The sequence below is a fragment of the Anoplopoma fimbria genome, chromosome 7 (assembly GCF_027596085.1).
Source record: "Anoplopoma fimbria isolate UVic2021 breed Golden Eagle Sablefish chromosome 7, Afim_UVic_2022, whole genome shotgun sequence".
Classification (NCBI taxonomy): domain Eukaryota; kingdom Metazoa; phylum Chordata; class Actinopteri; order Perciformes; family Anoplopomatidae; genus Anoplopoma; species Anoplopoma fimbria.
This window is the reverse complement of record NC_072455.1, coordinates 19,205,836-19,221,477: the sequence shown is the minus strand read 5'-3', so window position 1 is coordinate 19,221,477 and position 15,642 is coordinate 19,205,836. Positions and strand designations below refer to the sequence as shown.

At 42.5% G+C, this 15,642-nt stretch overlaps 2 protein-coding genes across 3 annotated transcripts in view; both read right to left on the bottom strand.

Moving 5' to 3' along the window:
* The window catches only part of rgs12a (regulator of G protein signaling 12a), a 34,650-nt gene extending 25,180 nt beyond the window's left edge, over positions 1-9,470 (bottom strand). The window contains exons 1-3 of one of the 2 annotated variants that reach the window (XM_054601393.1): positions 9,347-9,470; positions 5,989-7,863; positions 3,821-3,913 (exon numbers count right to left, since the gene is read on the bottom strand). In XM_054601393.1, the coding sequence (XP_054457368.1) occupies positions 3,821-3,913; positions 5,989-7,779 (1,884 nt within the window). In that variant the 5' untranslated portion in view covers positions 7,780-7,863; positions 9,347-9,470. Of the gene's footprint in view, positions 1-3,820; positions 3,914-5,988; positions 7,864-8,907; positions 9,017-9,346 lie in introns of those variants that run through there. The other variant, XM_054601392.1, reaches the window with a different exon arrangement.
* A 425-nt stretch (positions 9,471-9,895) lies between these two features.
* On the bottom strand, positions 9,896-12,885 carry msantd1 (Myb/SANT-like DNA-binding domain containing 1). Its single transcript, XM_054601792.1, has 3 exons — positions 12,463-12,885; positions 12,073-12,369; positions 9,896-11,037 (listed from the first exon to the last, which is right to left on the bottom strand). Exons 1-3 carry the CDS (start codon positions 12,714-12,716, stop codon positions 10,746-10,748), a joined length of 843 nt encoding a protein of 280 aa, XP_054457767.1. The 5' UTR covers positions 12,717-12,885; the 3' UTR covers positions 9,896-10,745.
* Positions 12,886-15,642: the final 2,757 nt, after the last annotated feature.

The window sequence follows — 15,642 nt, the reverse complement described above, 5'->3', positions numbered from 1 at the left end:
AAAAAAGGCTACAACAGGAGCCACAAAGAGCCCAAAGACGGAGAAAGTAACGGCGGCGGGGAGGATGAGGATGGCACCAGCAGACAGAGGAGAAGTGAAGACAGAAAGAGAGAGAGACTTACAGAGCTGAGTCTCAAAGTTTGCTCCATGTATGGCGCCGTGTGCGTGCGTCTGGATCCGTCCTCAGCGCTGCTCCACACGCCCGCTGTGGGTAAACGGGTCCATCCGCTGGGGCTCCGCGGTGCGAGTGCTGGTCGGTGTTTGCAGTGCAGGGAGACGGAGCTCAACGGGGGAGGAGAAAGCGTGCGGGAGAGCCGAGAAAATCCTGACAGCTACTGGGAGTTCAAAAGCTCCCTCTCTCTTCCTCTGCTGCCGGCTCCCTACCTCTCTCTCTCTCGCCTCCCTCCCTCCCTCTCTCTCCCCACCTCTCTCTCTTTGCTGTAAATTCCTCCTCTTTCCCTCTCTGTGTCTTCATGCCTTCTCTTGGTTTCTGCTACGCCCACGAGACAGATCCATTACCCGCAGGCGGGCAAACAAGAGCTGCTAATGTTTCTCAACACCTAAAAGGAGAGGAGAAACTTCACACTCGTGGAGTAAAAGTGGTGCCCCAAATTTCCCAGCAGGCACCCAGAGTACGCCGGAATAAAACAACGTGCTTTGACTAACTCACGTTAACAGATGTGTTCACGTGCAGCAACACCTCAGAAGACAGAGTCAGTGTGAGCGCAGCCACGGCGGCCTGCTAATTGTGTCACCTCTGCAGAGTGTTGCGAGTGCAAAGCATCTGTTTGGAGCTGGAAACAAGGAGTCTGTGATGAGTAAGAAACGGGCTCGTAGTAGCGGAGTGGCGTGTTGGGTCATAGGGGCATTTGCAGTCGGTCTCTGACAAGCGAAAATAAGACCAGGAGGTACAAAGCAGCACATTCTTCGACATGCCCCGACATAACGAGGATCTGGCAACCAAAAGCTCAGCGTGCATCAAAACAACCTGCATCACAACATAGGACAACCAATCAGCACAGAATTGTACGGTGGTTCCCCCCCCTCCTCTACTGAACCAAAAAGACACACATTGAAAATCGTGTCAGAGCCGTTGTGATGTGAAGAAAAAATAACAAGCATTTGCTCATTCCTGTGCTAGCCTCTGTGACGCACGACGCGTCCAAACTGTCCTGGGCTCGTCCACAACGTGCGGCGAGGCCACATACAGGGGGTTAGCCGCAGGGGTCTGATGTGGATCTCCAAAACAGTCTCACGGTGTCCTTGTGAGTCCAGATGCATGGGCTGCCTGAGCGCTTATCACGTATTTTTGATACACTTGCCGTGAGAACAGTCCCTCAGAAAATCCTTCACATCGATATACAAGTTAGAGAGACCAGGAACTACTTCAGACCCCTCGAGTTCGTAGTCGCACACTGAATATGTAGAAGCAAGGAGTCATTGAAGGTCAAACGCTTAGCTGTCTGATGCAAAGGCTCTAGAGAGAGAAGTTCGTAAAATCAACAACTTCTGCATGTGTAAGCCTTTATAAGGACAACATTGGTAATGCCATTGGATTGGTTTTGGTTTGCTGTGGCAGGGGCTCTTAGAAGTGCACCATCAGATCTCCGACCATGAACCCAGGGTGAAGCTCGGCCCTTGAAACAAGAATCCAGGGGCAAGTTCTAGGTGAGGATCGAATTGCTTTTGACAATCGTAAAACAACATCCCCCATGGTGTTATTACCTGGAATGTTTGGGCCAACCATGATTTAAAACAGCATGGGGTAAAACGACTGGTCTTGATGATTAGATGCAGTCTGAGTACCTATTGAGTTAGAGCATCACAAGAACAGATTCTGTGATTTCTTGGATGTTATCTCACAGGAAGAATAGTGATATCATCTCAAGATATTAGCGAAACAGATCAGTATAGCATCTGCCTGTTTGTCTGCTGACATTGCAGCACAGAACAGAAATCTGGGAATTTGGGAAATACTGTTGTCATTATATTGTTACATAGCGTCCATTAGTTCGCACTTTCAACAGACAAATGGCCAGATGGGGACATATGTTGGTTACTATTCTTTGAGATTTAAATTGCAGGGACTTTTATCAAAGCTGTTTGTCTTGTGGGGAAATTAAAATGTCTACCTCTTTTCACTCCAACAACTGCAGTCGATATGGCTCGGTGCAAAACAAACAGCAGAAAACTCTGTTTGCACAGCAGTGAATGTGTTCAACTGTTACAATGGAGACGGATTCCTATTCAGGTTTTAAAAAAATGGCGTTTTCCTTGCAGCAGACAATTAAACATTAACATTCTTCTGTTTGTCATCAAAAGATGTCTTAAGTAGCCAAACAAATACCATTAGTCAAACTCTGTCTTTTTGCCATTCATTCAAACAGCCAACATGTCAGAGCTTTTTAATGTCATATTACCCATAATGCTTGCATGTCTGAAGGGCATGAAGGTTCTTTAACATGACTTGAAACCAGAGAAACATAATAGACTCTCTTTTCTCCCCGTTGGTGTCATAGCAGTATGTGTGTGAAGTCCAGGTTTTATATTGTGCACAACACATTATGTAACAAAGAACTCCACAAAACACTACAAGTGTGAAAGCATCCTGCTTTCTGTCCAGCCAAAGTTATTTTGTTAAGTGGGAAATAGTTCCACTTTAGAAGTGTAAAGGAGAAATGTGATTATAGCAGGCTGACGCTACTCAGTTTAAAAAAATGTTTTTAAGCTTTTGCTTGGAAAACAGCTACATCGGTTGTTCGTGATATTTGTGAACTCAGAAGTAATTATGCTCTTAGATGCAACCCAATTTGCAACTGCTGGGAAGCCATGACCATAGCAACTAAATAAAACGAAACACATGACAGAACCAACACAAAAACATGGAGAGGGGAACTTTGCACATTTGCAGACTTGAAGCACAGAAACAAACAAAAATAACAACTTTTTGAGCTTGTGGTTTCACAAAAAACACTGCCTTGAATTAGTCAGAAAAGAAAGTAACGCAAAAAAAGTTTCTTGAAGTTGAACATACAGTAAGGATCAGAGGGGATAAACATTACGTAAATCAACAATGAAAGCAGAAAAGTTTTACTATGCAGCTGTCTTAACCTTTTATAGCCGTCTCTAATCCTGTGGCTGCACAACCGGGGTGGACCTGCTCTGAACCTGGAGCTTTTCACCAACAGTGCTGTTTAGTGTGCTGGGTCAGGAGAGCTTCTATGAGTACAATGTGTGGTCCGAGGGTGTGTCAGTGACTGCTATATACAATACAGTATTTAGTTTGTGTGTTGTGTGTGCCTTCAGAGCAATATAAAAAGGTAGGATGGCCCAGTGTGCGTGTATTTTTGTGAATATGAATCAGTGTGCATGAGTAATGCACGCACTGCGAGAGAGTTCCTCAGCGATATTAATATGAGAAAATGTGAGCACGATATTCAGTCGCGCAGCAGTGCTCATTAGCGAGGCCAAACAAACAGGACCACGCCTCTGGTCCACACAAAGACCACTTTGTGAGCCGGCCCGTGCCACAAGTTTAGCAGCGAACGCAGAGTTCAAGGCAACGGAAATGAAAGGTTGAAAAAGGAGCTGAGAGTGGAGCGGAATGAAAAGGGGGGGAGAGAGAGTCGGTTCAACTGAATGTACGTATTAATGTAGCAGACCACTGACATCCGCTGATGGTTTTTTCAGTTTGAAACAACTTTTGTGTGAGATAAACAATGGCAAAATGAATCATAGTAAGTAAAACTTACTATGATTCATTTACAGGATATACAGGAAAATAAATGAAAATGAAAAAGAAATAAAACATGTTTCTTACCTCAAGGTCATCCAGTGATCGGGCCATGCTCATACGTTTGACAGAGCGGCGTTTAGAGGCACGGGTAACACCCATACCCCAAAACCTGGAGCCCTATGGGAATAAAAGGAGTAATAGATGTGAGCAAAGACACAAAGGACAGTAATATAGACAGTTTATTCAACTCCCTTAGCCTTGTAATTCATCGACTGAATGGACTGTTTGTCAGTCAAAAGTTTGATTGTATTGTCAGTATGGTCTGGAAACTCCTTTAAAAAGGCATCTTCAAAAAGTTAAATAAACTAAAATGTAATAAAAGTTTTTCATTTCAAATAGAGGAATTATTTTAAAATATGCTGAATATATACACTACGTACATTAATACTGGTGTACTGTATTATTTTCATCTATTTACATTTCTTAAAAACGTTTAAAACAAACGTGTAATGATTGACTCTGAAGAAATGCAAATTGTGCACTTTTTAATTGAAGTGAAGTGCAAAAAAAAATGATTACCAGAAAGAGCTGACATGCTCGGGAAAACCGTTACAGCAATAATTTCACAGTCTGTCGAAAACTACAATAAGAGATCAGACAGAACAATCATAGTTTTCTGCCTATGATCACTTTAGAAAAGATGAAGCAGTTTCACCATCCAGGACTGTTCTTATGATTGGAGAGGCGGAGTCTAATGTTTGAAGGAGAGTTTAAGAATTGCAGATAATTACCGCTGCATGACATGGGCTCTACCCTGTAATTTGCCCGGCTTCCTGTGGAAGATTGTCTCCTTTCTGATCTAACGCAGGACACAATCTGCTTCGGATTTATAAACACAGCAAAATACTTTGCCTGAATGAGGCTTAAAACAACAATTAACAGTGTAAATTGAAGTTCAAAATCTATATATTTTGAACTCAGAAACAGAACGGGAGCGAGATAATTATCTGTAGACGATAATACGCATAGCCACATCAAAAGAAATGTAACGGAGTTGCCTAGACGTTAAACCACCATCTGTCAACACCTGGAAACTAACTATAGAGATTAAAGACATGGAAATGATCACCTGCAAGTTGAGTAACACAGAAGAGGAATTTAAAAGAAACTGGAATAAATAGATCACGGAATAGAAAGAGTGGAGTATTAAAACTAAGAGAGATCACTGTAGGTTACCTGGACATAACCTAAAATGACCTGAATTTAGATTTCTTTTTTTTTAGCGACTGGCATCTTTGCATACATGTCATGTAATTGCATTTATCCCCTAGGCTGAGAGAGTTAAATAAACTCTGAGATACTGCATGCAAATCATGGATTTCCTTGGGGAGCTTCATTTCCGGAACTATATGGATACACAGGGCCATCTTGTGGGCAGAAAGGACATAACAAAACTAAAAAAAATCCCTCTCTGCATGTTTATGGCAATGACATCATTGACTTAAAAACAGGTGCTTTCTTGAGTTTAATTCACACTCGAGCGGTATTGTATTTCATTGTAGGTGCCAACAAAAACAGGCCTTCTAACACCCCCGTAGTGTCTGGAAAGTCAACTCCGTCTGACCATTTAATACTTCCTGTGTCGCTGTGTTAAACATGAATGAAGTACAGAAACAGATGTCTTGGTATGACTGCGCTTACAATGGAACTCTAAAAAAAATGTCACTGTGGAAGGATTTCTCATTAACACGTGGCTTAAAGAACAATATCTGCAAGGTTACAGTTTATGTGAGCAAAAAACAAGACTCAGCAGTATTCCAAATTTTATACTATGTAGAAAACTTACACACAAATAAAGTTTTGATTAAGGGTAAATAGCCATGAGTAAAATGTTGCACCTTCTTTATAACCAAAGCATTAATGAATTTGTTATTTTTCACATATTCAAACTGCAGCAAAAATAGTGGTTATAAAGAAGTAAAACTGGCATTGACTGACAGGTTAATGTCACTAAAGCAATTTATTTAGATCATAACCTAGGCAGCTTTGTGTACACAATATGTTAACTAGGACAGGAACCAGATAAAGTTGATGCTAAAAACAATGTTGCTCTTTTCGGACTTCTCTAATCTTTGCTGTTGTTCTGGTGAACAATTGGATATTTTTTCCCTCTTCAGGCTTTTAAAAATAAACTAAAAGACCAAAAAAATGCAGACTTTGGTTTTCAAATGTAAAAAAAGTGTCTTACTTACATTTTTGGTACTGCCATCTTTCCGCTGTTTCTCCCTCTGTTCAAGAAACTTTGCGGTCCATTCCTGTCTGGGAGGGAGCATCATGACCTCAGCTGAGTACCGGTCTGAGGGGATCTGGTTCATGGGAGGGGGCAGGTTATTTGTGCCGGTGCTGAGGCCGAGGCTGGAGGACCAGTTGCTGGTCACCTGAGGCTCACGATCACCGCTTAGGGCTTTAGACCACTTTGGCTTTGAGAACCACCTTTGGCTACCTCTGAGAGGGTCCCCAGAGACGTTGGCTTTTGTACCCAAGGGCAGGGGAGGTGGTGGGGGCTTGAACTGGAACTCGAGCCTGGGTGGAGGACCTCCATAAAAGCTATGAAGAGAATCAGGGCCGGGTAGTGATTCTGAAAGGGAATGTGTGCTGGCACTGTTCCGTTTTTGGCCTTTCTTGGAGAGGTTTATTGGGGTGAGGTCTTCAGCCCGAGGATAATCCCATGGACAGCTGGGGAGGTGGGCTCCAGGGTGGTTTTGGATGGCAGAAGGGAAATCCCTATCTGTTCTCTCCTCAGGGGGTGACGCATTTCCAATTCCACTGTCCCCATTGCTGCTGGCGCTGCCTTGTTTGCCCGTGCTCCCAATCTCCTTGGCTTGCTGCTTAGTCTCCATGTCCAGTTTCGATCTAAGCCTCTCCACAGCCTCCCCCATGTCACTGTACAGCACCGTGACAAAGTGGAGAACATCTGGTGGAGTCTGAGGGAATTCCAGGCAGCCCGAGGCATCTGGATCTGGAGTGCAGTCAAAACCAAAGCGTCCGGCAATGCCTAGATGGTCCTGGTGATTTCCCAGCTCTGGGTCGATGAAGAAAACATGGCAGGAGGCCCGCAGAGGACCATCCTCCGGTACACGGCCGTTGATTATATGTGCTGTAGTGACCAGGCATAAAAAACGTGGGTCCTCAGCACAAACGGCCCCTAAAACCAGGTTCTCAGCAGGCAACGCTGCCAAAACAGCTCCCGCGTCGTCGCAAAGTCGGATGCAGTCAAACATGATCTTCATCATCACCAGAGTGTGGGTATTCTGCTCTGTTCCCAACAATCGTATTCGCTCCCGGATGGCATTTAAACAGTCCTCCTCGGATCCCGTGGTGTTTAAAATCAGCTCTGTGGAGCTCAGGTAGCCCACCACCAAGGTCATGTTCAACATACTCCAGTCTGGATTAGCTTCCTCTGGGTCTGTAAACACATAGTCCGTGTCCCCCGCTCTGAAGGTTTCCTCCTTTTGCTGCTCAGCTAAAGAGTTCCACTGTTGTCCACACCACTGGGACCACTCCGACATATCGGGCTCGGACACCGGCCTCTGTTTGGGGCTGCTAGCATGACTAGAGTTGAAGGAGGAATTGCTCGAATCATGGGAGATAGTGCGGAGAACACCCGCCTTTTGGAAAATACCATTTTTCGGGCCAATCCCAAATTTTGCATCATTAAGAATGGGGTTCCCCATGATTCGGCTTGGAGCATGCACCACCAGCTGCAAGGGTCCTTTGCAGCTGCCAATCAGCTGCACCACAGTCTCATGCAAAGCAGTGGACACGTCGTTTCCATTGATGGCCATTATGTGATCCCCCTGTTTGAGTCCCACCAGGTCAGCAGGGCTTCCCTCCAGGATGCCGCTCAACAGACACGGCCTCTGACCCGAAATAGTAAAGCCATATCCTGCCCGACCACGGATGACCTCCACACCCCTCAGCTCACTGACCGCATTCAAATCCAGACGCCTCCTCGCGCCCTCAGGCTGTCCCTGTATCCTCATCTTTGTTGTAGGTGGTGCTGTGAGATCCAGCGTGCGGGAACTGAAGCACTTGCAGGTTGCCAACACTATTGTGTTGTTGTCATCCTACGAAACAAAGTGTGGAAAATCAGGAAGAACATTTTGAAGAGTTTGTTTGCCGTGCATGAAATTGTACAAAAAAATAAAAGAACAGTATTATCACACAGGATCAGACAATAATTAAGCTGCTCATCAGCTTTCAATAGAGACACAGGGCTACAACACACATCCTCATTATCTCTTAATCTGCCAAATTCCTTGGGAACGAATTGAGGTTAAGTCTTGTCAAAATTGTGAAAATGATTTAGTTCACAGCCATTTCAGAGTATTTAACTATTAATACATCATCATCACATAGGCCTAATAGATTAACCGGCTAATTGTTTCAGCTCTGCATTACACAGTATAATAACTATGTTAAGTTTAAATGTTATACTTGAATAATACTTCTTGTTGAGAAAGAAAAATGGGTAAAATCAGAATTAGATAAGATAAGATAATCCTTTATTAGTCCCGCAGCGGGGAAATTTGCAGGCTTACAGCAGCATAGAGTTAAAGTGCACACAAGAGACATAGTAAAGAAAGACAAGATAAAAATAAAAATAAAAAATAAAAAACAAGTAAAAATAAAAATAAAAAAGTAGAAAAACACAATAACTGAAATATAATATTTACAGACAGAAAAAAAACAACTATATTAACTATTATTGCACAGTGTTTTTATTGTCATGTGGTCTGCTGGGAGCAGAGCTTACAATTTGCAATTACACACAAATTAAGGACATGATGTTGCTCTAGCTCTTCTTTTTTTTTTAATATATCAATCTTATTTAAGCAATTATCTGTCAGAGATAAGGCCCAGAGAGCCCCCCCCTAAAAACAGAGTGCCAGCTGGCTCTTCTCCACTCTGAAAGGAGAAGCAGACCCTTTGGTTTCGGTCAGCCATTGTTTTTAAACGCTCCAACACAAGTTAAACATGTTTCACTCGACGAGGCCTCGTTTTATTTATTTTATGTCACTAGTAAAAAAAATTTTTTTAACAAAACATATTAGTAAAAAAAAATACGAAACTTTCACAACAATGAGGCTGCGTAACTTTTTTTAAATTACCTTTTAACGCTGCTAAACACGTGTTTTTCTTTACAGGTAGAGTCAGTATTCCATGCGGCAAAGACAGGAGCCTCCATTCGCTCACCGCGGAACGATCACAAAGCGTCTTTCATCGTAACCATGACAGCGTAACGTCTCCGGAACATGTGACCTTCCATTCTGGCCAATCAGCGCGTCTGTCATGTTCAATATTCAAACGATTGGCGTGACGCTATTGGCTGACAGTGATAACCGTTGACGGGCTTTATTTTGCAAATTAATCTCATTTAAAAGCATTTTTTTTTTTTTTTTTTTTAATTAAACAACGCCACTTAAATATGCAAATAGTGGGATTTAAACTAAGTGCAAGCTCTGGAAAAATTAAATTAAAAAAAACACACATGCATTCAATGTTAATAAGTTGTCAATGTAATCATAAAACACACATTATAAGTCTTACCTATATGATTTTTCTGGTGGTATCTCTCAATCACTGTGCATGTGTGTGGCCCTGTCTCCTCCACAGCAGCACTTTACGGCAGAGTTCTGTAAACAAAAGCTCTCTGGTCAAAGGGCTGCAACGGCTGCACTGTCACATGGTTTCATTACACACATGCAGGAGTCACAATGTGATTTCTGATAAATGGCCTGATGCTGTTAATCATGAAGCATGGTTTATTTTTCTATGTATAGTTTTTTTTTTGTTAACAGCACAATCACAGGAAGCGATATTGTTTTTTTGAACAAACAGTATTGCATTTTCCTTTTCATGAAGCAGTGACTTCCATGGAGTTGGTGTAGTGTGTGATGGAACTAACTTAATCCCCAGTTTCTCCAAATCCTCTTAAAATAGGCTGAAAAGCAAAGACCTTAACATTTTGGCTCTATCGGGTCATGCCGTCTTTGCATTTTGCAGGTCAATGACTCTGTAGTAAAAATGAAGGACAATAAATAATGGTACACTGTGTGTTGTTTTATTTAGCAGAAATGCAAATACAAACAGGACATCTTTGCATATTCTAGTATTAAAATAAAAAAAATAAAACGTTTTTCTGTTTTCCGTCTCCATTTGGCCTGGGCCTTTATCTAATCCTAAAAGCACAATACCGTCCAAGATTTAACTGCACAATATTTGTCCTTAGTCAGTCCAATTATTGTGCAGGAAGAGAGACACTCACAGTGACGCACAATCTGAATTTGCTGGATATGAATAGAAAAATGAGTCAGTTGACTCAAAAATTGTCAGATTTTTATTTATTGCAGCTAAATAAGATTCACTAAAGAGAAATGTCTGTGGGCTGCAGTCGGTTATGTTGCCATTTGATGACAACATTTCCAATCCCTACATCATTGCCTCAACTTCGGGTTCATAATGCTACAAATTGTCTTGTTTTGGCATCAAACCTTTCCAACTTGTAGCCCAATTATCGCGGCACAGTGATAAAGTGACAAGATAAGTCTGTTTTTCTGCCAAGCTTTTGTCTCCACAGAGATATTAATAGGGTACTTGACTATTATCACGACAGCAGATCCGATACAGCTTCCCTACAATAAAAGCCCACATTGAGGCCTTACATACACTAGATGCTTAAATGCCAGCATATGTCACTATGGTTATTAACATGGGCCATTCCATCAATGATATTCAGGCTGATGACACTTTCAAAAATCTTAATAGTTTATCTTTGTACGTCTCTGCACTGATAAGAGCTACAGTTTGACATGTGCAACATGATAAACCTGAAAAAATGTTCCGAGTTGAACTGAAATCCAAAATAAATAGACTTTATTCTTGCTTCAACAAGGCTATAAGTGAGGCAAGACCATGATCTCTCCCAGACAACCATAACCCCGACACGTCACGGCTTCACTGGATCTTTGACTCCGCTCTGACCCCACGATGCTGACGTGGCGGAGGGAGGCTGGATCATCTTCTCAAGAAGGTTCATCATACGTTCCTGCAGCTGCAGACACTGGACCTGCAGGAGGTTCTGTTGGTGCATGGCCCGACGGACCTCCCTGCACGTCTCCTCAATGGCCCGGCTCGACTTCCTTTGTTGCTGTAACATGGCCTGCATCAACCGCAGTTTCTTTCTCTTCATGGACAGGTGCTTGTTGCCATGTTTTTTCCTGGCTGAAGTACGGTGAGAGCTGGAGGACAGAGAATGGAACCTTTAGAGCAGACAGTGTCTTGTAGTGAGCCAGAAACCGTAGAACTTAAGTGACAAAATCAATTTAAAGTAATAAAAAAATACAGAATAAACTAATTAAATGATCATAGATGTATAGCCAGAATGCAGTAACAGTAAATAAGTCAAAATGTTGTTATAACCAGGCCCAAAGTAAATGTTTTAACATGGTTATCAGCTACTAAAACATTGCTAAACCCCAAACCAAACAGTTAACAAGCACTAGATAGCCAAAAGCTCAAGCTAGCTTAATATTATCATTCTAAGTTAGACTTGGCTAAAGTCATGTAACTTATGTTCACCCCTTTCCCCCTTGTTATGTCATATATTTGTAAATTCAAAGAAAACAGTGTGTTAAATATGAAGTTAATACAAGAGAGGCAAATCCAGTTAAAGCCAGCTGAAGATAAATCCCGCTAGCCTGGGAGAAAACTTTTTGTTTGATGTAAAATATGAAGACTAAAAATAAATCTTTAAGGAGCTTTTTCTCAACTTCCATTTTTGCTGTAGTGACGTTGCTCCGCTCTCTGTGGTGCAGCCCCAGAAGTTTTGCATAATAACATGTTTACTTGTGAGTTTGCAAGTTCAGTCTTGACCTTCAGTCTTAAAATCAGCAATTTCAGAAAAAGTACTGCTTATTTTCTGAAGCTTTCAGCAAACTCATTCGGCCTTCCTCAGCAGACAGAGTTATTACGATGCCATTGAGATGGTTTTAGCTATTTTTTTAACACAGTCATGTGATAACAGGTGGTTATATGGTGAATCACATTGTTGTCTTGTGAAAGTATCTTATCAATGCATTATATTATATGATATTATCTCAGATGATAATGTCATATACATCTCTTTCCCTCTCTGACTTCTCCATCACCTCAGGAAGACGACAAAATATCGCTGAAAGCTAATTTTGAGTTTTTTGCCATTTTGTTTAAGTGTTGCTTTCGGTTTTTCTCTGCTCCAAATATATATATATATATAGATCACTAGTTCCTGTTACCTGGAGCCCTGCGTGTGTGTCTCACTGTCAGAGCTCGAAGAGTCCAGCTCTTGTTTTATCTCCATCTCGTCTGAGGAGCCTGTGTACTCTGGCAGGAATCCCATCACCCCCTCCTCCGACTGGGGCACCAGGTTGTCTGTAGACTGGGAGGAAGTGGAGGGACCCGCAGAAGAGGCCTGGAACTCCAAAGGGTTCACCCGCCCGTTCTCCAGCGGCTTGGAGAGGATCTTCTCAATGGGCTTGAAATACGGCCAGTCCGGCGTCTCCCCGCTTTCGCCAACCACGGTTTTCAGTCGCCTGTTGGATCAAAAATAGAAGTTCAAAGTCACGTAACAGCTGTGAGTTCTGTTGTCATACCTCTGCTTGGGCATTTGGATCTGGTGCACTCACCTGTACTGAAACGACATGTTGGTGATTTTCATCTTGATCTCCTCTTTGAAGCGCTGCTCCCCGGTCAGCTGGTAAAACCTCTGGGACATCTTCTCGTAAACCTTGGCGTTCCTCTTGCTCATTTTGAGTTCGTGGTGGTGGTCCTCCCACACGTACAAGAGGGCTTTCATTTCGCCGTCGGTCCAGTTCGGGGCCCGCCTGTGTTTCTCATTGTGACCTGCCATTAGGTAGCTGAAACCGTCCTCTGATGCCATTTTTTTTGTTGAAATGGTTGTCTCTTGGCCTGTGCTGGCTGTGTTGGCAGAAACAGGATCTTGAGTGGTTGGATTTGAAAGTCTTTTTACTGTGCTAAGAGCTGTGTTGAATCTGCAGTGAGGGAGTGATACACGCAAACAGGCGCACACACCGTCCTGCCTGTGCCCTTCCCCCTAGCCTAGCTGAAAGAGGACTCAAAATGGGGCCTACGGCGGGAGAGGAATCCGGTTAAAAGCTTTTAGTGGTGCGTGATGTCACCGTGACATCAAGTTGCCTTGGCAACAGCAAGGGAGGCAGTGCACTTCATTTTCCCTCCCTCTCCTCTAACCACTCCCACCCGCTTTCCTTTTCCCTCTCTGCTCTGCTGCACTGGCAGTACAAAAAGCTTTTAGCTGAAAGGCAGCAGTGTGAGCCTGTGAGACCGTTGACAGTTTTGAAATATGAGCCTCTGGGGACGAGAGAAAAAAGAAAAAAAGGAGAGCTCAGGGTATGTGTTTCCCTGGCAACAAGGCACTGGATTTGGTCGTCGGCCAACACACTGCTCCATTTAAAAGCTTTTAATAATAGACAAGTCATTTTGAGACGGACGGCAGAGGTTTTGTTTTATCTGGCACAATGTGGAAGAGAGGAAAACACCTCCAGTCTGTGATTTAGCCCTAAAAGGCAAGCAAAAACAGCTCACTGAAAGACTGTGAAACACATTAGGTTGAAATAAAAGTGGGGGGGGGGCATATCAGACCAAAATGGCAACATGTGGTGATCAACCGTAGGCAACGGAATACAAAATGCTGACTGCTCTGTAATCTGTAATCAGCTTTCTATTCACAGTCGTTGGTCGAAGACAATGGACCCCTGCAGGAAGGGTTTCTCTGACCAGTTGGAGACCCCTCCCCCATTTACATCTCAGCAAGGGGGCGGATCTCCGTCTACCCCCATCTCAAGCGCCCTAATCTACCATAATATTTGCATGTATTTCCCCTTGTCTCTTCCTCCCTCTTTGTTCCTGTTTTTCTTTCAAGAGTATTTCTGCATTAAAGCCACACAGCACCAACCTCAAACCTCTCCCTTCCTGTAGCATTTTTTGCCTCTTTCTTTGTCTCTTCATATTTACTTTTTCCACCCAAATGATGCAGAAATGGTAAAGCCGTAAACTCACAAGCCAAACCCTCACTTCATCTTTATTAGTGCCACTAGTTGCTGTCAGCGCGGCTTAACTCAGTTCTGGCCAGATTAGACATTTGACCCATCTGCTCCTCAGTAACCTGACAGGCGGCCAGTGCATTTTTTTCAAACTACAAATTGGCATCTTTGCCCAATCCATCACATCTGTCACTTAAGACAAACGTTAATCTCTGCGGTTACAGAAATGGAAGGGCAAATGAAAGTTTATGTGAAAGGTTTTTTGTGTGATTTTCCTCTGATGCCTCCAGTGTTCAGTAAAAAAGTGCTGGTGTCTCAAAAGGTGAACTAGTCTTCTTTATATTTATCGTTTATGACTCCCTGATCGTAAAACTTTCTTTTTGCAGGGTTGTGATTGTTGCCTTGACAGTTTTCGCTCAGAATAAAGCAGGGTACGTTTTTTTTCACAGGACAATGTAAATAGTCACTATCCCTTGTTCGTTTCAATATAATGACCAAATCCTCTTGCTGGGGTCCACTATAATTGTGTTTAATTATCTCCGTATATTTTTTAATTCGTTAAAGTGGGAGTAATCCGGACTACTAATCCAGGAGCCAGACTAATCTACAGATAAACTGGACATGCACCGCTCTTGTCTTGAAGTAATGTACCCACATCAATAAACCCTAACTATATGACAAGACAGGATCTATTTTCCAGGAGCCTTTCACAGATTTCTAATTTCATATTGCTCATTATGGCAGAAAATGTCTAGTAACTGCTCTATCTATAACACAGGACAGTTTGCAAGTAAATGCAAAACATAAAAAAAGTAGTTTTAATCACTTTAAATAGATTATTTCAGTGTGGTGCTGCAGGATTGTAAATTCAAATAAATCCAGTGTAACATAGCACATTTGATAGTCCCACTTCACTATACTGTACAGTAAATGCAAGTTGCGTGTATTTTGTACTGCAATAGTAGTTTCTGCAGGGAAACACGTTTAATCTTTCTAGCTAGATTTAGACAAAGGTTTAAATAAAATCACAGGTGGTTTTACAGTTTATTTTACATTAAACTGCAGTGCAATAATCATGACAGTCTCTGGCCAAAACATTCTGGCATTTTCTTCAAAAATGTTGATACCAATTAGTATTAATCAAACATACCTTTTAATCCTAAAAATCAGCAGCTAGCGTTTTATGTTGCCACGGAGAGATGTGGCGTAACGTTCATGGGTTCGGAAAACTTCTGAGGGAAGAAATAACATATTTGTCTTCCTACAAATCAAAAGTTGAATTCATTAACAAATAAAATGCAGCCTTGCTCGATTCAACACGCTGGTTTTTATTGCTGCTTTAGTATTATTTGGTCTGGTATGACTAGTAGCATATGTTGCTAATGTTAGCTTATGTTAGCCAACAAATTCTCCACTCTACCGCCACACAAAGCTTTAACATTTAGCATTCATTTGCATTTACAGTTTGCCACAGCGTCTGCTGTTTATTTAAAGTTACAATATCGTGCTTTAAAGGTGTTACATTTGAAGTACAGAACATATCTATTGACTTCACACAGCTCTCAACATGGCGGGGGCTGAACGCGTGGCTCGCTGCTAACAGAGTCAACAGCAGCAACAGTGCAAACAATGGCGACAGTGCTAACAGTCTTACCTGGGGGAGGGGGGGGGGCTTTATGCTTCCATAATGATGCTGTTGGTCATGGTGGTGTTACCAGCTGTGGCCCTGCTGTAGTTAACATATGAGTGCAGTGCAATACAACAAACACAAAGGACAAGTGTCTT

Excerpts from the sequence above, each read along its gene's own strand:
- msantd1 (XM_054601792.1), bottom strand. The coding sequence starts at position 12,716 with ATGGCATCAGAGGACGGTTTCAGCTACCTAATGGCAGGTCACAATGAG. Across the intron at positions 12,370-12,462 it reads AACATGTCGTTTCAGTACAG|GCGACTGAAAACCGTGGTTG; the intron begins GTGAGTGCACCA and ends TTGATCCAACAG. Across the intron at positions 11,038-12,072 it reads ACACACACGCAGGGCTCCAG|CTCTCACCGTACTTCAGCCA; the intron begins GTAACAGGAACT and ends TCTGTCCTCCAG.